General features: G+C 36.7%; 2 protein-coding genes across 2 annotated transcripts in view; one reads left to right on the plus strand and one right to left on the minus strand.

Annotated features, from left to right (window-relative positions):
- The window catches only part of LOC139139804 (transient receptor potential cation channel subfamily M member 3-like), a 78,347-nt gene extending 75,428 nt beyond the window's left edge, over window positions 1–2,919 (plus strand). The window contains exon 17 of the mRNA XM_070708736.1: window positions 893–2,919. Coding sequence (XP_070564837.1) covers window positions 893–1,013 — 121 coding nt within the window. The 3' untranslated portion in view covers window positions 1,014–2,919. The remainder of the gene's footprint in view (window positions 1–892) is intronic.
- Window positions 2,920–6,955: 4,036 nt separating this feature from the next.
- LOC139139807 (uncharacterized) overlaps window positions 6,956–22,291 on the minus strand; it is a 135,682-nt gene continuing 120,346 nt past the window's right edge. The window contains exon 5 of the mRNA XM_070708739.1: window positions 6,956–8,936. Within this exon, the coding sequence (XP_070564840.1) occupies window positions 8,852–8,936 (85 nt within the window). The 3' untranslated portion in view covers window positions 6,956–8,851. The remainder of the gene's footprint in view (window positions 8,937–22,291) is intronic.

Here is a 22,291-nt window from a genome sequence, read left to right on the forward strand (position 1 = left end):
TGCTATGCGAATGTTTTTGTATGTTTGCTTTATTATCCATAGTCAATAATTTATGTGGTTTGATCTTGTCAGCCATTCAACTAGAACGCAATAGTTTTAGATCAACTGTAAATTATCCAGCCTTTGAAGGTCTATCGTGTTGTATTTTGCTGTGCTTTACTTTGTTGTATTGCAAACAGCGAAGATATCCGTTCCTTCTGTTCGAAAGTGAGTGCAGAGCACTACTGATTGGCCATGCACGTCTTCAAATTTAAATGCCTTTGCACGGAGAAATACAAGAAAACCGTATTGTTATATTGCCATATTCTTTGAAAAATTGAAAAAATAAACTTGGTACAAGAAAAGATTGTGAAAATATGTTCAAATATTGATGTTAACAAGATAACTTTCCAGAAAAGGAGATTATTTCTTTCTCTACGTAAAATCTGGGAAGAGCTGACTCGGCATATTTTTTAAAGCTTTTGCTAAATTTGGCAACTTAATCGTCCAGCCTGAGACCAGCCTGTAACTGTATACATATGAATGTGAATGTTTTAGAAATCTTTGCTGAAAGGAATGACAGTGCCATAGGAAAAATTGGATTTATATTTGTGATGAAAAGAGAGTATTTCCTAACTGAGACTCTGGAAATATGATGGGTAGGTCAAGAAAAATATAAGACATAACAAAATGTTATCATTTGCACATATATTTTGGGTTAGTGGAATTCACAGGCACGATGTTGACACTGAAGCTTTTTTGTCTGTTTTGGTTTTGGTTTTGTTTTTTCTATTTTGCCTAAGAAGCTGGCATTCGATAAGACTAATATTTGTAAGTCTTGTGGCGTTGTTATATTTACGCTGTCAAAAAATTCTGAAATTTCAATTCCGAACTTTTTTTCTCATTACCGTAGAATTACTCCAGAACAAATCGAGAAAATTTTCAAAATTGCAAGAAATGGATCAAATATTCAAATGGTCAATCAAAGCTCAGTGAAGATGGGAAACAGCATTGGAATAAGTAGCTCGACATGAACAAACAAATGTGGTGATAACTACCGATCAACTTACAAAGAAGAATAATTTTGTGAAAAACTGAGAGACAATTATCATCTTTACCTGTTGTCTTTACGCCGACTCGTTAAAACAATTTCAAAGATTGAAATATAACAATTGACTTTCTAATGGCTATATTTTGTCATATTTTAGATGTATATTGCCTGTTGTGCGTTGGTTGAGAATTGTTTTTTGAAACAGATCGTTCAATAGTTTTGACATTTTTAATGGTCATGTAGTTAATTGATAAGACTAAGACGTCAAGCATACCATTTTCAGAACACGCATGTATCACATACAGGCCAACTTGAAGTTTGTCATCGCTTGACAATGTGAGGGAATTTATAATCAAGTCGTCCTACGTCACCACAACCTCGACTATATGTCGTCAATTTCGGTGCCTCATAATTTCTTTATTTGTTCCCGTCATTGTAAACAAACAACATGGTGTCCCGTATTTCTCCCACTATCAAAATTTTTCTCTGATGTGAACATTTCGTAAAGATGAGTCATACACAAAATGTATCAGGTCTAGTAACCTCCATAGGTGTATATATATACAGTAGAAGGACAGCAAACTTGTTGTGACGCAAAACAATCTGAGTTTTACATGTAAACCTTTGTTGATTATCTTTTCAACTTAATTATTTCAAGCAGTTGTCATGTTTTTATAGAAATTAGTATTGTGGTTAAGGTTTCAAGATGCTTTTGATTACGTAACGAAGACATATGCGCCTCTTACCAACAAGGTTGAATTTATTAATTGGTGTTATTTATCCACTCTAAAGTTTTCTTTCATTCTGTGTTTGATATTTGAAAAAGAAGAAAGACATTATTTTCTGTTCTGGCACCTACGAATTATAGCGATTTGAAATCTATTTATTTGTCTTCAATATTTGTATTAGCATTCATGATTACAAAGTTGTCACTGCGAAATAATGAATTAAAGCAATGTCGTTCTACGTATGTTAAAACATCCTTTCACCCTTAGCCTTTCAACTTCATTGTTTTTGTCTAACGTAACATCGTAGTATATATTACAATCTAAGTTTACTGTAGTATGTAAACACAGTCCCTCCACGTGGAGGGACTGTGATATAAATTAAACGTAAGATCGATAGAATAGGCAGACATTTAACATAATTATCCTGAATTCTCATGTTTCTTTTAATGGTATTATTATTAATTCTACTGACATTGGTACATTATTGTTAAATACCAGCTCTATTCAAATCTCATTCAGGTAAACAGTGGGAAAAATGATGTATGTGGGATTATCCACGGCCAGGAACGTATATCTCGTTGAACTACTGCTCTCTTGCTTAGAGGTTGTTAACCATTAATTAAAGTCAATCCCAATATCTCACATAATTGTAAAGCTTGGCCTTTGTTGTTTTTTCTGACAGTATTTTTCTGAAAATATTTTATATGTAGTTTTTCGTTTCCTTATGTAATATTGCTGGGATTTTACTATTTTGAATTTAGTTGTAACGACCGGCACTGCTCTTTGACCTACGGTAAAATCGATACTATACTACACGAAGCCCTATCGTGAGAATGCTTTCATCCTGTTGACTTTCCAAATCTTGAAGTAACCGTTCGTCTTCCTTTCAGTGATGTATTGTTTTAATAACCGCATAAGTTTTAGCAACGACTAAACGTTCAGACTGGACCTCCAGATTATACGGTTGGCAGATCCGCTAATCGTATTTTAAAGTAACAATCTTTATTTTGGAGCGGCTCTCTAACGTTGCCGACCTTAATAAAAACCGTATATTATTCATTCCAATATGCATATTTTGAAACAATTTTAGTAGACAGCCGACTCTTCTAGATATTGTAACCATGTAGAAATACCGCGATTAAAATTGTGCCTCATGATATACATCTCGCCTGTATGTGCGTTAAAATTACCCACCCCTTGTATGAGTAACTTCGAGAGTGACAACCATGAAGAACAATATGCGCTCGAGACGAAGATAACAAAACCCACTCGGCCATGTGACAAGTCCCTCTGTTTTGAGCTTTATCATGGATTTTGTTTTATATGAAAAGTAGTTTGTGTTGATTGGCTTTTTGAAACATGGTCAACTGTACGCAACCTCAACTCTGCTTACAGCAAGACAAAATCAAACACTAGGTGAAACATTTTACGGTCTGTACCAAACGTTCAAGTTCAGTTCATAAGTCTCATCATGCATGGCTGAACATAAACTGTTACATGGACTTCATGCACGGTTTGTGATGAAATATTGATTGCCTTTCATATTGATAAGGATGGCAGCTTTCCCTACAATGGGGCATTGTTTATTTGTCATAGCAAAGCAAGTCTGAATTAGGAAAAAATCATTTTGACTAAAGATTACAAATGAATTATCTTCTGTTTGCATTCAGCCAAGAGGTAAATTTTGACTTTTGCAGTTACATACCGTCGTCCTATTGTACACTCTTGTAATACTCTGCAAGTATTACAGGTTTTCTTGATGTCATAAAGAGGCCAGAAAAGAGCGACTTTATCCATTTATTATGGATTCAGTACCACTATGATTAAACAAATCACATCATCGACATCGTTTTACTTGGTTCCCGTCACAGACGAGAAGTTAAAAAAGAAGCTAAGGGTCTTCTGTGGACAATTTAGAATCGTGGTACGACGTGCGAGTTGTGCATGTGGTACGTCTCTTTGACCAATTCGCGACATGTATGCATGTAGGTGCGATAGCGAGTGTATATATCGGGTGAATTGGTCGAAGCACAGAGATGTACCCGTTGCTGGGATAGTTTATAGCTGTGGTAATAAAGTGGTTTACGGAAATTCTGGCATAAACTGTTTAAAATTGAGGGATTATTAATCTCCAACCGAGATTCCTCGCTTATATACATTGCGAATATTTTCCTGTCTCGACCAAACAGATCGTCATATTTTCGCCACAGCTACAATTGTATAATGTAAAGATTACTTTGGTATTTGGCGTACATACAGTGAGTCATGGATATGCAAATGAAATAATTATAATATGTCACACTCATCAAACTTCCAGCATTACGAAATGTAATTATTCTATATAAACATGGTCGTTCTCCTTAAATTTTCAGCATAACTAAACAGTAAATATGCCAAATGTACCTTGGATGATTTATCAAATCCACCCCATTCAGTTTGATATGTTCATGGCCTAATTATCATAGGTAGTCATTTAATATGTTAGTGAGCTGATTATGATATATTATGATATATCGAGGATAATTTGGGAATATGCGCTTTTTCAAGTCAGGCATTTGATATGATTCTTGATTAGAGAAGTTTGATTACAGCCGGGAATTTTGAAATATGCAAATAGGTTTATCTACGTGCATGTCATACTAACAAAACTTTAGGCAAAGCCACAGTCAACATAAGTGAAGTGTGATCACACTCAAATTTATTAACTATGGAAATGAACTACATATGATACGTCACACTCATCAAACTGAGAACAAAAAGCCTAAACTAACTATGCATAATCAATGCATCTCAGGATTCTGATCAAATTCAGTACACTCAATTTTGATATATGATATGATTTTTTTCATTATTTTTATTTTGTATATAATACCAAGTTGTGATTCTTCTCCTAAAAGAATGCTGAAACATCCACTATTTCACTTGTCAACAGTGTCTATATGTGTAAATGCACCTTTATTGTTCACATTTAAATTCTAATCCAAACAGACTCATTTGTCAACAATAACAATGCAGTCTACACATGTACAGGCTGAGTTGACAAGCAGAATACCCTGTATCTCAGTGTGCTTTGAGGAGTAGAACACAGGCTGAGTTGACAAGGTGAATACTGTGCATCTCAACTTGCTTTTGGGATTAGAAAAGGATATTATGACATTAAAAACAAAAGTGATGAAAAATCATCAAAAGTCAGCCTTACTTGCCCTTTAAATATGCAAATGAAATAATAACCAGAATGCTCTGCTCTTAAAACTTACACTGTAGGTAGTCCTAAGTATGATCAATAAATAGTAGAGGTTTGTTGAAAATGTATTCAGTAAAAATAAATGACCTAATCAAAGAAATTCATTAAATATTCAAATGAGCTAATAATCATAGTGTTATGCTTAAAAAACTTCTACCATAAGTAGACCCGTATGATCAATTAATAGCAGATATTTGGTCAAAATTAGTGCATTCAGTATTGATATAGCCTAAAAACACAAATTCATTATATATGCAAATGAACAAACACTCAGTACGTCATGCTGATCGATCTTTCAGCGAAACTTGACCTTATTATCACCAGCACACCTAACAGGTTGATAATGATTTCAATATGTAAATAAGCTTACAATCTTACAGCCCTATCCACAAAACTTTTGCCATTATGAGACCATAGAACAGTTTGAGTGACTGCTGTTACATCAAATCCAGTCTGGTAATTCATGAACTATAGCCAATTAATTACGCAAATGATCATTAATTATGCAGTCCACACTCACAAAAATCCAACCAGATCAAGATCTTCCAATGAATACGCTATGGACCAAATTGCATGACGTTCTGACAACAGATTTTCAAGTTATAGCTGAAATAATATCCAGTGTCCAGACAGACCACCATTGTGGCAATTTTGGGCACCATTGTTGCCTGTGACCCATAGTATTGCCCAATAATTTGTGGATAAAAGTCAATACACAAAGGTAGATGTAAGCTTAAAAGGTAGTAAATACCCCCGGTAGTGACAACTAAGTCATGACACTCTCTCATGAAACTTTTTAAGTCAGAAATAAAACAGAAAAACACCGCAATTATACAGTGTTGCTCAAATTTGGTATATACCTGTATGGGTACCAAAGATCAGCAATAAATATTGTTTCTATCTGTTAAGTGCAGGAAAATTCTACGTTGATGTTATGACAATGATTTCTGCAGAGTACAACCAGAAAAACAACAAAAAATATTTAAACCAGAAAAAAAAGAATGACAAAAGTAAATAAGGTCTGAAACTTTAGGTACTGGAGGTCAACTTTAGCAACATGCATAGCAGAAACAGTTAGTCCCTCTTAGTTGGACCATAGACAGTCTTTCCCCCTCTACTGTCTATGGTTTGAGCTGGTCTGTTAATATGTAACGGTTCATAAACAATGACAGGAAATGACTCAAGCATGTTTCAGACACTGGCCATCACTCCTGCACATTTTCAGGATTTCCCTTTTTCTTACCTCATTTGCACATTTTTGACACTTACATGTTCATTTGAACAAATTCACATCTCAACCCCTGTATCTACCTGTACACCAAATACTGAGATGGTAGCTTTGGCGGTATGGGAGCCTTTGTGTGTGACGGACATACATCCGCACATACATACCCACAAATATACAGACATACAGACGCCACCGACTCATTATATAAGCTCTTTTTGGTATTTATATACAAAACTAAATATGAGCTAAAAACAGAGGTCACAATGATTTTTGCAATCACCAGGAAATTTACTAAGGTTTTTGCTATATTTTGGGTTTACAACATATTTAGGATCTAACTTTCAGAATTTTAAATATTGTCCACAGTTCAGCATTTATTTGTAAGTCAGAAGTATAGGCTTCCATTTTAGTGTGAAGAGCTCAGGGATAAACGACCTATTTTGCAAACGCTGATTGCAACTGCCATTACTACATTATTCTTATTGTACCACAATTTAGTCCTTACATTATAATGTAGCATTCCACAGGAAAAGATGTTGTTCCTCTCTTCTTGAAATGTTACACTGATTCAAAATCTGACTAAGTGATAAACTTAACAAGGAAGTTACAGCTGTTTGCAACTCAACTCCAGCAATGACTTTCCCCTTTAGCTACATTTCATTTTAATTCATCAGTGACTTCAAAGGGATACATAACAGACCACATGAAAAGTACAGGCAAACATATTCTACAAGATATATTAATTATCTTTTATTCAAAATCTATAATGACATCAACAAGTAGAAAAAATGTCCTATAAATATACATCTAAAAATGTGATGCAGGAACATCAAGTGAGACAAAACTGTAAACTACAGTAGAATATAGTACAAAGACTGCACCTGCATAAAAAGTTGACGGAAATTTTGAATACAATAAAACAACAAATACAAAAAGCTGGCATACAAAAGCTGGAAAATATAACTTTGTGACGGCAAGTCACTTACAAAATATTCAAAAAGCTTTTTCTTTGAAGTTTAATAAAAAGAGTGGCTAAGCTTAAGAGCCTTTAAGCTCCTTACAGTAGTTAAAAAGGCAAATGTCAATGGTACTCAAGATGCTTTAGAATGCATTTCATACACATACATACATCTTATTTCTCCTGTATTCCTTTATTTTGGAAATTCTTCAAAAGAAAACACTTCCTAAGAAAAAGTTCCCAAAGTGTTACAAAGTCAATGCAGATAATTTTGCAATATCTCATATTGCCATTGGTTTAATTGTTTATGCTGTTAGTGAGGATATCTAATCCTATTCTGTGATGAAAAGAAGTCAAACGTATTTTGATGAACTGTTATGGAACAGGATGTCTATAACATGGAAGTATTCCATTGTTACTTAATGAGAATACTGATGCAGAGTCTCAAAATAAACTTTTATACTACCAGTACTGTATGCACACTGGCAGTATTAATTTGACAAATGAAAAATTAGGTGTGAACATATTTCAAGGTACTGTGATAGATTTCTCACATTGAAATCAGGATATTAAACCACTGAGTGACTTAAACAAAGTGAAACACTTTTGATCTAAAGCACAACTGCTGAGTAAACTCCTACGATATACATAGACTTTCATGCCCCAATAACCGAATTCTCAAAATTGTAAAAATATGATACAGTGGTTACCACAAATTTATGGCGATGGACACAAAGTTTTAATTCTCCGAAAAATAAAATATTTGCTTCCAGTCTAGCACTGTGTACCAGACTAACACAGGTAAACAGCATAATTTTACTAGCTGACTTGCTAAATTTGGCAGTTTTTCATTTATGCTTGACATACAACTTGATAGAACTTTCTTTTATTAGATTAGCAAAAGCTTTTCTTCCCTCAATATATTATTGAACATCACAGAAACTTAAAAATTCATAGCTCCTTGCATCATGATAAATAACATAGTCGTTTTTCCAAGAAAATGGCGTTTCTTTACAAAATACATATTGGTGGGTATAGATTGTCACTTGGTTATAAAAGTCAGTGCAGTGATCTCCAGTACAAAGGCCATCAAAGGTTAAAAATAATGTACGTTTACATTCAACATGCAAGGAAAGTGAAAAAATTGAAAAACCATTTAAAACTGCTCAAAGTTTGAAATAACAGCTGTACCTTGGATATTTCAGTATACGTATAGATATGAAAACGGTCATGGTAAAATCAAAAAACATCACTAATATAAAATCAAGTGCAAATCCTGTGATATTACAACAGGTCAATCCTTGTTTATCTTCACACATATTGCAAAACCTTGTATAGAAATCTCTTTTCTAAATACTCTTCTATCTACATGAACATAAACTGACTATGTCTGGAAAGACACTTCTGATTATAACCACAGCATATAGTGTGAAGCACATACTAAGTTAGGAATCCAAATACTTGGAAATACAAGAGTTACATACAGAAAGTCAAGCACATCAGATACGTTTAAAAGATTCCCATACACTAACATCAAGGAATCACTGAGACCTATTACAGTATAATCATGGAATTACATAACTTCTTTCTGTGGCATCATACTCCACACATGGCAGAGTTTTCTGTACATTAAGTTTCAAATCATAGAAGCAGAGCAAAATGTTTATATTAAACAGTTTGGTCCCAACATCTCAGGCCAGTTTTGTCTACAGTAACACCGCACTCGACCACTTGTTGTTTGGTCATACCTGTACAGAAATACACAAAATATACTTTAAAATACCACAATGTTTGGATTCATTTCTAGAACATTCTGTGATCTTCGGCAAAGTTTGCTATTCATATTGAACTGGTTATCATTGCTTGCATTGCTTAGATTAACAGAATGAAATGTTCAAATAACTAGTATATTGCACGTTCAACTCTCAAATGTCAATGCAAAGCCTCTAACAACATTTATAAATTACTATTCTTGACCTGTGCTTAGTGTTAGTGCTGTTGATTTTCTGCCTTTCTAAAGTTTATTAATCTTGTACCAAACATGAGAATCTTTTATAGTATTAAGGGTAAACTTTTTTTCAAGGTGATCTGTAAATTAAAATTTGACATGCTTTCTGCAGATTTTCCACGGTTTGCCTTTTCAAAAGGGTAGCTGTCTGGCAGCAAATGACATAATTTGTAGTGACCACAAAATAAAAAAAAGTTTGTAGGAGATGCATGTCTATAAAAAATTTAATTTCACTGCTGCTTTAGAGTACATGTATGTGCTGTAAGGTATAACTGCAAACCTGCCTCAGACAACAGGTGATGCTTTTCCTAGAGTAAATTGAATTCTCCAAATATTCCAACTTACCGGCACACATCTCGCTTGCATACTTACTAAACAGATGTGATGAAGATTGCACTGCTGATGATAGAAATGCATTCAGCGATGCATTGAAAACAGATTTCTGTGAGTAGAGCTTGTCTTATTAAATTTGTGGAAAGAAAATGATGGATAAAGCAATGAGTGGTATTTGAACAGATAAGATACAGACAAACAGAGTTTCTTCTTCACTATTACAAGTTTCAATCAGGATGCTGTGAACCAGAGAGGGGATTATAGCTTGCCTGCCTCAATGTCAAGGGTGAATGTAAGTTATTGAGAGGGATTTGAAACCTTTGAAGTAAATTATTTGTCCAGTGTGTATTAATCCTGCATGGAATCATGGTATCCACTACAAAACATTTTGAAATTCTGGTATTTTTTCTTTCAGTGTTGATGACAGAGTATGCCTGTGTAGGGCCTCACAACGGTCAGCTGGTGTACGGTGGTTTGCTTACAGAGAAGCGCAGGGTCAGAGCTATGCTGATATGATAGCCTGTGTCAGGAGCACACGGTGCCATAGAGGGAAGACCAATTATTGGGCATGAGGATTCAATGGATCTACTAACACGAACGATCTTTGTATACAGTGATGTCTAGCCGTATTTGCTACCCTGGGTTGGTAACACTGCTGGTGGACAGAATTGTCCCCGAGGTTATCTTTCGCCCAGTTAAAGCGATGAAATTCGTTTCTTCGCTTCGATAAAGTGTGTATGTGCGATGTATGATAGTGAGCATGCGTGCGTGAGTGCTTCATGAACTCTACAACGTGTTGAGCGGTCTCAGTCAGAAAAATGTAACAATTAGCCGGCTATTGAACCACTCTTTTTTGGGAGTGGAGATTTAGCCGAGCGGTTCTGTCTGTGGCCTCTCAGCTAGGCGACTGATGCCGTATGTTGTGGGTTCGAATCCGATTGAAAACTAGCCGTATTTGATACCTTGATATGTAAAAACGAGAGACAAGCTATTTTTCAGCACTCAGGAGTTAATAACGGTTTTATTCAATCTTTCATTAATCATATAAACAATTTCAGACCGACCTAATATAAAGGCTTTTTTATTAAAAAATAAGGAAACAATAAATGTAATGTTGACTTTTTCTTGAGACAAAGAATAACCCATGCTACAAGTACAGATTTGTTAATGAACATTTGCAATTGAATTCAAATGTATTTAGTTTTGAGTATCAGTGTCATTGCAGCCAAGATGTATTCTGTTGGTGTCTTTTTTATTGTTAAATTGTTTGGTGTTTCCCGAAAATCTGTATTTCGACAATTAGTTTGATTGCTTCTTCATGCATTGTCTTAGTGTATATTAACAAGAGACCCGGTTTATTACTTCGTTTGGAACTCCGGTGATCCTTATATTCTATATAAAGACTGTAGAGTGTAGTTTGTATATTTACTGTTTCTTAAAATCGGTTTGCTGAAACAATCTCTGGTGCAAAAGAGATGTATTTATTTCATCAATTCAATAAGAGCTTCCAAAATACCGTACAGTTTAGTTGAATATGCCTGTTTAAGCTATAACATGACTTTATCAAGTCTGTTGTGCACATCACACAATAATCTTCTGTAAAATAAATGAAGTCTGTTGTGCACATCACACAATAATCTTCTGTAAAATAAATGTTCAGTTGATCACTTATATCAACACTATATAGTATTAGTACAACGATTTAACATTACTTAGAATTCTCCACATGCCAGTCATCTGACAGAGTTCTGTGTTCACTGTATTGTATTATTAACTAATCATTTTATATTATCAAAATGCAATATAGTATGCATGTCAAATTTTGCCTAACCTAACATTACTAATAATAATGAATACAAAATGATTGACTTGCGATCATTTCTATGAATTGTCATACTAGTTATACAGATTTAGTAGATATTATAAACAAAACTTTGTTTAACATACAGTTTCTTGAATGTGCAGTGTCTGTGACATGTTTACTTTAAAAAAAAACTTAAAATAAACAAAGCAGTAATATACTGCAAATGTTATACATATTTTGTTAAGACTTCAAGTACGTACTCTGCAATTACAATAACATTAAGATATTCTACACCAAGTTTCTAAACTAGGAGAATCATAATATCACAACAAACGAGAGATCCATAATATCACAACAAAACGAGAGATCTCAATTTTCAAAATATAACATATAGGAAAATAATAAAAAGCTGCCTGTAATCCTAGTAAATTTAAGTAATTTTAAGAAGAGATACATATAAAGACAGAAGTACAAGACTCGTGTTCTCAGTCTTTTAGTTCACTTTGTCATATACCCATAAAAACAATTTTTATAGTGTCTGTGATGGTGTATGAATATACCGAGTGTGTTGCCATTGAAATACTATTAAAGTTTGTTTGATACTTTTTTGCCAATATGTACCACATCTTAGGCTTTCTAAATTTTGTTAATTCAAACGTGTATCAGCCAGTAGAACTGTTGTGTTAATATAAGGAAGAATGGATTTTCATGAAAATACTAATAAATATGATATTAAACTGGTCCAATAATCATTTCCATTTAAGGTAGTGCATTACCTGGTCCTTGGGACGTTTGTGATTTAAAAGATTGAGTAGGACCACAGTCCCTCTATCCACCGGTCTGGAAACGTGGTGGTTTCTTTGTGACACTCCGTGATATGAACAAACACACGATTCACACCTTAAACAAAGGACACTGACAATGTTCAACTGGCCATTATATCGATGTCGCTACCCACGATCCTATGACAGCCGCAATGTGATGGTTCAAAAACATGACGTTTGTGGGTTGTTATTTTCAGAATATCACAAAACATTACAACTTGTTCCCTTTAGAAACACTAAACAATTTATTTTTTCATTAAATGGGTAACGTTGCCCCTCCAGATGAAGCTTGAAAGGGGACCACACATTATGGTTGCATTATGATCACGATCGAAAAAACAAAATGGCCACGCACTGTTCGCAAGTGTCATGGACTATTGCTCGAAATCAAGAAGACAGGCAAAATCAGCTGAATATTAACATCGACAGCTGAGTAGTTCATTACCAAACTTGTTATTGTGTTGACATGATAGCATTTTGTAAAAGGTATTTACTGTGCCTGATTGCGAGCGTACATATCGAGAGTTCGCCATATTGACGCTACATCGGAAAATATGCGAATAAAATCTACGTGCATTTCTCAGCAGTTGTCGTTCCTATTCTGCTCAGTTAACAGATATAATTTCACAGAATATTACACAGAAAACATATTTAGATCATATTTGGAGGCACTGACTACTAGCATTGCAAGAGAAAGGGACAACAAATTTTCCGGTGTGTTTCCAGCCGAGCCTGAGCGAGCGTACGTATCGAGAGTTCGCAATATTGACGCTGCATGGGAAAATGTGCGACCACACAACTAAAATCTACATGCATTTCTGCAGTTGTCTTTCCTATTCTGTTCAGTTAACAGACATGATTTCACAGAATATTACACAGAAAACATATTTAGATCATATTTGGAGACACTGACTACTAGCATTGCAAGAGAAAGGGACCACAAATTTTCCGGTGTGATTCCAGCCGTTGCTTGTGCTACGTACGTCAACACACTCGCAGCGGTCATCCCCAGAAATTATCGCACACTATCATCATTTACGATGGGATAAGGATCAGGAAAAACACACACCGGTTTCAGGATATGATAATTCTGTCTTCGTGTCGTAGATAAACGCAGAGAACACTTAATAGAGCCAAAAACAGCGAAAATTCGAGAAAAGCGTACACATGCAGGACAAACCCAAGCTACGCATTATCACGTGACTGGCCCTCATACGCGGTTCGGCTGTGCGGTCTAGGTGATTGACACCTTTTACAATAGGCGTTTCCAGACTGGTGGATAGAGGGACTGTGGTAGGACCATCCGGAACCACTGATTGTTAGCGATGGTACCAGGTGGCCCTAATAGCATGCTATACCCATCAAGATTGGTACCTTAATTGTTTAAATTGTATGAAGTGATACGGTATATGAATCACTGTACTAAGTTAAAGTTGGGAATGCTGGCGCTAATCATTTGAGTGACCGCGGTGTTGTATTTGGCCACAATGTCATCATACCTACCTTCGAACTTTTTGAAAGTCCTCACTAGTCTTTTTGATATGTATCCCTGTCTCACTACTTTTGATGCCAATGAGCTGTGTCGTATTTGGAAATAAAAGCGTAGGAATCACTAGCTGTACAATATCTGAGAAGTTGAGAACCGTATACACCATTAGCAGTTTCAGGCCGAATATTACCGTGGACGAAAACTACCGTGGACGAAAACAATAATTTTCAGCACTGTGTTAAATTTATCGCCGCGCTGTGTTAAAAGCTCCACGCTGTGTTAAATTTGTCTCAGCGCTGTCTAAAAATCGCCGCGCTGTGTTAAATTTATCTCCGCACTGTGTTAACTCTTTGCACCCTGACCCCCTTGTACTCTATGACGTCATCGTACATTTATATCCGAGCCGGGTTCAAAGGGTTTTAAAAGCTCCGCACTGTGTTTAATTTGTCTCCGCGCTGTGTTAAAAAATCTCCGCGATGTGTTAAAGCTCCGCGCTGTATCAAATTTATCTCCCCGCTGTGTAAAAGGCTCCGCGCTGTGTTCTTTATCTCCATGCTGTGTAAAAAGCTCTGCTCTGTGTTAAAAAAATCGCCGCACTGTGTGAAAATCTCCGTGCTGTGTAAAAAAACACAGCGCGGAGCTTTTAACACAGCGCGGCGATAAATTTAACACAGTGCGGAGAATTGTCGTTTTCGTCCACGGTAGTGTACCGTGCTGTGTGTTCCTGGCCTTATACAGCCTCCCACCTCATATAATGTATCTGTCGAGCCAATTTGGGTGCGTTCCCAACGTTACAAGTTTCAACTAAAGAAAAAAACAAAGAAAAAGATACTTTTACTCTATGCATCCCAACATCAAACAGTGATCGTTGACCATTTTGCGTTTCGATGTTATGGGTACATTTCTGATTTATGGCTTCGGATCGCTAAGAACCACTTCATCTAAAGGGAGCTTGAGAAAATGTGTTCACTCAATAACACAAACATGCATTTGTCACAGCCCTTTCTTAGAACGACATATCTCCTGTCAAAGAAAAGGAATGCTTTATCAGTCTAAATATTATGGCTATTGATTAAGTTTGGCCACGACCATTCAAGTTTGGGACAGTTATTCTTTCAGCCCTGCGTACCGTGCTGTGTGTTCCCGGCCTTATACGGCCTCCCACCGCATACAATGTATCTGTCGAGCCAATTTAGGGGACTGTGTTCCCAACGTTACAAGATTCCACTGTAGTCCTTCAAAGTGCCATGAGCATCGAAAAAGTGACGACGTACTTTCGAGACGATCATGATACAAAGTTTTTCATTCATACGGAAGGGGTCGATGCGACCAGGGCTGATGGGGTCGAAAAGGGGTCGTGGTGACATGACTAGAAGCCGCTGCAGTTGTGCAGCTCACAAGTTGCCCGCGACAAAAATACGCGAAAGGGTTATTAGCTTAATAACCGCTGTATAGTGTCTTATAGGAATACAAAGCAGTGGGCACTTCCCACTCGCCTTTTCAACTTGCACGAAAATAATGAACGTAATCTATGGCGCGTAATCCATGCCAAAATTAATACCTTACATTTTGAGCCAAATTCATTCAACTCTCGCTCAGTGCGACCCAACTGTGGCAACCTTCATTCGGCTCTCGCTCAGTGCGACCCAACTGTGGCCACCTTCATTCGGCTCTCGCTCAGTGTGACCCAACTCTGGCCACCTTCATTCGGCTCTCGCTCAATGCGATTCAACTCTCGCTCAGTGCGACCCAACTGTGGCCACCTTCATTCGGCTCTCGCTCAATGCGATTCAACTCTCGCTCAGTGCGACCCAACTGTGGCCACCTTCATTCAACTCTCGCTCAGTGCGACCCAACTGTGGCCACCTTCATTCGGCTCTCGCTCAATGCGATTCAACTCTCGCTCAGTGCGACCCAACTGTGGCCACCTTCATTCGGCTCTCGCTCAGTGCGACCCAACTGTGGCCACCTTCATTCGGCTCTCGCTCAGTGCGACCCAACTCTGGCCACCTTCATTCGGCTCTCGCTCAATGCGATTCAACTCTCGCTCAGTGCGACCCAACTGTGGCCACCTTCATTCGGCTCTCGCTCAATGCGATTCAACTCTCGCTCAGTGCGACCCAACTGTGGCCACCTTCATTCGGCTCTCGCTCAGCGCGACCCAACTGTGGCCACCTTCATTCGGCTCTCGCTCAGTGCGACCCAACTGTGGCCGACTTCATTCGGCTCTCGCTCAGTGCGACCCAACTGTGGCCACCTTCATTCGGCTCTCGCTCAGTGCGACCCAACTGTGGCCGACTTCATTCGGCTCTCGCTCAGTGCGACCCAACTGTGGCCAACTTCATTTAACTATCGCCCAATTCCATCCAATATTGTCGCCAACCTATCCAACTTTCACGAAACTCAATGCGACTCGTAACTTCGGAAACAGCTTTCAAAGCAATATCTTTGGTACTATGATTCTATTATAATTAACAGACAATATTCATATCATTAAAAAAATGGGTCATCTAATATTATGAAGTTTAAGGACATTTTTAATGAGAAGACTTACACAGTAGGCCTACAGTTGGTTAGGGAAATAGTACATTGAGAATAAAATTACTGTAAAGGGGAGAAAAAATCAAAACAGAATTAGAAACTCTGTTAAATACAACGGGTATGGGAAGAATGACATCATTTTATTCTTAGACTAATAATCGGTATTAAATATTTAAGCAATAAAGCACACCCAGCAACGGTATACATCGAGATTTTGACCAATTCACGACATATGCACGAGTGATAGCGAGAGCATAAAATAATAATAATAATAATAATAATAATAATTTTGTTTGCTTGTAAATGGAGAATTTACATCACATTTGTGGTAATAAAAATGTAATACAAAAATAAGTTAAATTTTTTCTAAAAGGGATCTAGTCGAAATTGAGCGGTATACCGTCGCTTGGTTTAATGTATTGCTATTGGAAACAATATTTGCGCGAACGAACTCCTAATCCATTGAAGACAACAGAAATATATAGCTAGACGACGTGATAACAAGAACTTTGTTGGAACTGTAAATCTGAACTTCCGCAACAGACTTTTGGGTTGAATATTTGGATCCCCCAGGACAATGACAGAAAACATATGAATATATTAATGACGTCATGTGACGTCTCTATGATGGATGCCCTGTGACGTCTCGTGTAGTATGGCAAAGTTGGTCACTTTAATGATGGGTTGGCTGCCATGAACCACATTCTGGCACGGTCAATTTGAAGTAAAATCAGAGTCGATAACATAACATAGAATCACCTTCACATAAGTAAAGTAAATGCAATGGACTCTAAATCACGTGTGATTTGTTTCAACTCAAAAGTGTCTTCATTTGAATCGCATGCTGTGGCGCCCATTTCAAAAATGGTTCGCCCCAACCAAGCCCCCCCAAACACGGAATATCCCCCGACACGAATGCGTTCAGCTCAAAAAGCAAGACGAATGCAGAGTCATCAAATGAGTTGAGCTTCAAAGGTAATCTAGGGAGCATGATTCAAACGAGTCGCGGCGGAAAGCGAATGCATTACTCGAGTCGCATTGAGTTTCATGAAAGTTGGATAGGTTGGCGACAATATTGGATGGAATTGGGCGATAGTTAAATGAAGTTGGCCACAGTAGGGTCGCATTGAGCGAGAGCCGAATGAAGTCGGCCACAGTTGGGTCGCACTGAGCGAGAGCCGAATGAAGGTGGCCACAGTTGGGTCGCACTGAGCGAGAGCCGAATGAAGGTGGCCACAGTTGGGTCGCGCTGAGCGAGAGCCGAATGAAGGTGGCCACAGTTGGGTCGCACTGAGCGAGAGTTGAATCGCACTGAGCGAGAGCCGAATGAAGGTGGCCACAGTTGGGTCGCACTGAGCGAGAGTTGAATCGCACTGAGCGAGAGCCGAATGAAGGTGGCCAGAGTTGGGTCGCACTGAGCGAGAGCCGAATGAAGGTGGCCACAGTTGGGTCGCACTGAGCGAGAGTTGAATGAAGTTTGGCTCAAAATGTAAGGTATTAATTTTGGCATGGATTACGCGCCATACGTAATCAGTGTTCGGTAGATTTGCTGTGCAATCGATCCCGCTGCTGGCTGAAGTCGTTCGCACTAGTTACGCAACACGGCAGACATAACCGTCCAAGTTCTAAATATAGTGCGTGCCGTGTTGCGCTTAAGTAACACGTTAACGGTTGCTACTTTGGTGTAATTGTTTGACATTTAGCAAGTAATATACTTTTAAGTAATTTGCTAAATAGATAAAATATATAAAACTTGAAATCATGGCCCATTACCTCCGCTCCCCTTCACTACCAAAACATAAATGAATAGTGCCCCATATTCTGCAATAATTGAATGAAAACACTCAGTACAGGTCACCCTTTTTGCTGGATTTAGCTATCTAAATAAAGTACAATTTATAGAGAGATGGCTCTAATATGTTCGAAGAAACCACTTTTTTTACAATGTCATACAAGAACATATTGAAAAAAGACATAACAGGAGAAAAAATCGAAGAAAAAGATACTTTTACTCTGTGCATCCCAACATCAAACAGTGATCGCTGACCATTTTCTGTTTCGATGTTATGGAGTATATTTCTGATTAATGGCTTCGCTTCGCCAAAAACCACTTCATCTAAAGGGAGCTTGCATAATCTTGATTGGTCTTGATATTATGGCTATTGATTCAGTTTGGCCACGACCATTCCAGTTTGGGGACAGTTGTTCACTCATTAATACACAATAGCCCTGCGTACCATGCTGTGTGCTCCCGGCCTTATACGGCCTTCAACCGCATACAATGGATCTTTCGAGCCAATTTGGGTGCGTTCCCGACGTTTGCAAGATTCCACTAACCAGATATGAAGTGAAAATACTCACGTGTTTCATTATATTGCAGTTATGTGTAAATTTGAACCTTTGCCACATGTTTGCAACTTCATTGAAAGTGTTATGATCATGAAAATGAATAATATTAAGCACAGATTAATTCTAAATCCAAGTATATATCCCCAATCAGGAAAATTTATTAAAATATGCAAATAAGGAATTGACTGAAATGTTCTCATTAAATATGCAAATTAGGAATGGCTGAAAAAAATGTTAAATGACTTTCAATAATGTCGTATCATAGTATCTTTAATGTAAAAAGCAATTCGTCAACTTTGGTCTAGTCATAGACAGTAGAGGGGGGAAGATGGTCTAGTCAAGACAGATAAAATCCCTAATTAGGAAAGTTCATCAATATGCAAATTAGGAATTGGCTGAGATAAAAGGTTTAATGACTTTCAATAATGTTGTTTTATAGTATCTTCAATATATGTTGCAAGATTCAACAATTTCATTTGAGTCAATTTAGATATATACCCCTAATTAGTGAAGTTCATTAAATATGTAAATAAGGAATTGGCTGAAGTGAAATTGCTTAATATCATAGTATCTTCAATGTACACAGCAAGTTTCATCAACTTTGATCAAGTCAATTCAGATATATATATCTAATAATGAAAGTTTATTGAATATGCAAATAAGTATTTGGCTGAATTAAAAATGCTTAATGACTTTCAAATTATTCGGAAACTGCATGCAATATGCAAATGAGCTTTTTATTAACTTGACGCTGCTTACAAGATTCCACTAAAAAGAAAGCGAAGAAAAAGATATTTTTACTCTGTGCATTCAAACATCAAACAGTGATCGCTGACCATTTTCCGTTTCGATGTTATGGGTACAATGCTGGTTCATGGCTTTGGTTTACCCAGAACCACTTCATCTAAGCTTAAAGCATGCTTGCGAAAACTTGTTCACTCAATAACACAAACACGTATGTGTCACAGCCCTTTTTAGAAACGATTATCACCTGTCAAAGGAAAGGAACGCTCCTTGATCGGTCTAAATATTATGGCTATTGATTAAGTTTTGCCACGACCATTCCAGTTTGGGACAGTTGTTCCACTAATTAATACACAACCAGATATGAACTGAAAATGCTCACGTGTTTCATTATATTGCAGTTATGCGTATATTTGAACCTTTGCAAAATGTTTCCAACTTCATTGAAAGTGTTATGATCAACAGAATAAATAATATTCAGCACAGATTAATTCTAAATCCAAGTATATATCCCCAATCAGGAAAATTCATTAAAATACGCAAATTAGAAATTGACGAAATGTTCTCATTAAATATGCAAATAAGGAATTGGCTGAAGTAAAAAAGTTTAATTACTTTCAATAAAGTTGTTTACTAGTATCTTCAATATATGTTGCTAGATTCATCGACTTCAGTCGAGTCAATTCAGATATATATCCCTAATAAGTGAAGTTCATTTAGTATGTAAATAAGGAATTGGCTGAAGTGAAATTGCTTAATGATTTTCAATAATGTTATATCATAGTATCTTCAATGTACATCGCAAGTTTCATCAACTTTGGTCAAGTCAATTCAGATATATATATATATATATATATATATATATATATATATATATATATATATATATATATATATATATATATATATATATATATATATAATTATGAAATTTATTAAATATGCAAACAAGTATTTGGCTGAAGAGAAATGCTTAATGACTTTCAAATAATTATAAAACTTCATGAAATATGCAAATGAACTATTTATTAACTTGACACTGCTCAATGCTTCTCAGTACAATTGGATATTATCAGATCAACATGTGTAGCAAGTTTCATCAAATTTAATGCTGTAATTTTGAGTAATATCACTTATTACAAAGTTCATTAACTATGCAAATTAAGCCTTAATTAACTTCATACTACTAAATCCGTTACAACACAGTTAGATATCTGTCGGATCAGTTTTGCAGCAGTTTTTATCACATTTGATGCAGTTCTTGCAAGTAGCATATGGTACCTGTGTGCCAAATCTGACTTGAATCCGTTCAGGCGTTTTGAGTTATCGTGTAAACAGAACACACACACACACACACACACACACCTACACACACACACACACACACACACACACACACACACACACACACGGACAGACAGACAGACATCCCTATGACATTAGCCCACGTGTTCACACACGTGAGCTAAAAATGACCTCTTGAGGTATCATCCAACGAAAATGGCCTTAGCTGTAATTCTTAGGGTATAACCATTTGTTATAGCAACGGTAATTCAGCGGTTCTCAAATGTCACAATGTTGCTATGTAGCAACACATATGGCATCTCCGCTTTCGAAGTGATAATTTTCCCCTTGTGTTGTAAAAATTCTTTAAAATCCTCACCCGTAGTACTATATGAGTGTTTTAAATTCCTCCTAAAAAGCACACCTACAAGAACTCTTATCCCTCGATTCAGCACTAGTATACCTGAACAGGAAGTGTTCACTCCTCATGCCTACACCTAGAAAGCTCGCTCTGTTTCCATACCTCAACAACTAAAGCAGGTAAGTTAAAGGGTAAATTCTTTTGAGATGCAATATTAATTCGGTAAACACTTTGTGTGTTAAATTTCATTTATACACTACGAATACTTACATTATGTTTTCACTTTTACTGTCAAGAGGATAATTTAAAAATAACAGAGAGATGACTCTGATATGTTCTGAAGAACAACTTTTTGTTAAGTCGAACCAAAAATCAATATCGAAAACAAACAGTACGACCGAAAAAAAAAGAATTATATATCTTACTCAGAGTATTCCAACGTCAAACAGTGATCACTGACCATTCTACGTCCTTCGAGTACATGCATCCAAATACGCAACCAGGCCAGACAATGATATCGTCGGTTACGAAAGATGGACGTACCTTTCAACCACTGGTATGTGTAGATGATATGGTTGGACCATTGCCAACGTTTACGGTCTCATTTGGAGCAACGCTGTCGCCGACCGTTTTGGTTACCGTTTGATATCGTCTGATAAGTTGTTATATATCGCCGTTTACACAAGTCGACTTTCTTTGAATCATTAATAAAATACATTATTTGATGACGCAAATAAAGCAATCTAAACTTACAAGTCAAGCCGTGAAAATGTATTTGCGCTAGAGCACAGTTAAACATGCGAACAGTTAATTTAGAAAAGTATTTGTTGTGTAAAACTTTTACACCAGAATTTCAATATATTGTTTCAATTGAAAAGTGTTTAACCACCTCGGTAACGTATATTCCAATGTAGCATGGTGTGCTTCATTGTTAATGTACCGCTTGATTATTACACTGATCTCAAAAGGAGTTACGTTGCCGACATCTCAATGAAAGAGACTGTAGTGTTTGTCGAGTCGATACTCCGCCATGTTTGCTTAACGTTTGGCTATTTGTGATAACCGTTGCTACAGCATCGTAGTGTGTAATGTGTACGCGCATCTATACTGAAAGAATGACGATGCTGATTCAGTTTTACGATTCAGAATATTGCACAACATATTTAGTAACTGAGCAAAATTTACTTCCTTGTAAGATACAATATTATACTTCTTTACGTTTAACCTAAACCACTCTTATGTGATATTGGCTGATTTCCTCGATAGGCCTACAGCTAGAATTATAAATCTTTGCCAAAACATCCGAAGAATATCTACATCATGTGTAATCTCTACTAATGTTCAAATATAGAATATGCTGACAATT

This window comes from Ptychodera flava, chromosome 9 (assembly GCF_041260155.1).
Source record: "Ptychodera flava strain L36383 chromosome 9, AS_Pfla_20210202, whole genome shotgun sequence".
NCBI classification, from domain to species: domain Eukaryota; kingdom Metazoa; phylum Hemichordata; class Enteropneusta; family Ptychoderidae; genus Ptychodera; species Ptychodera flava.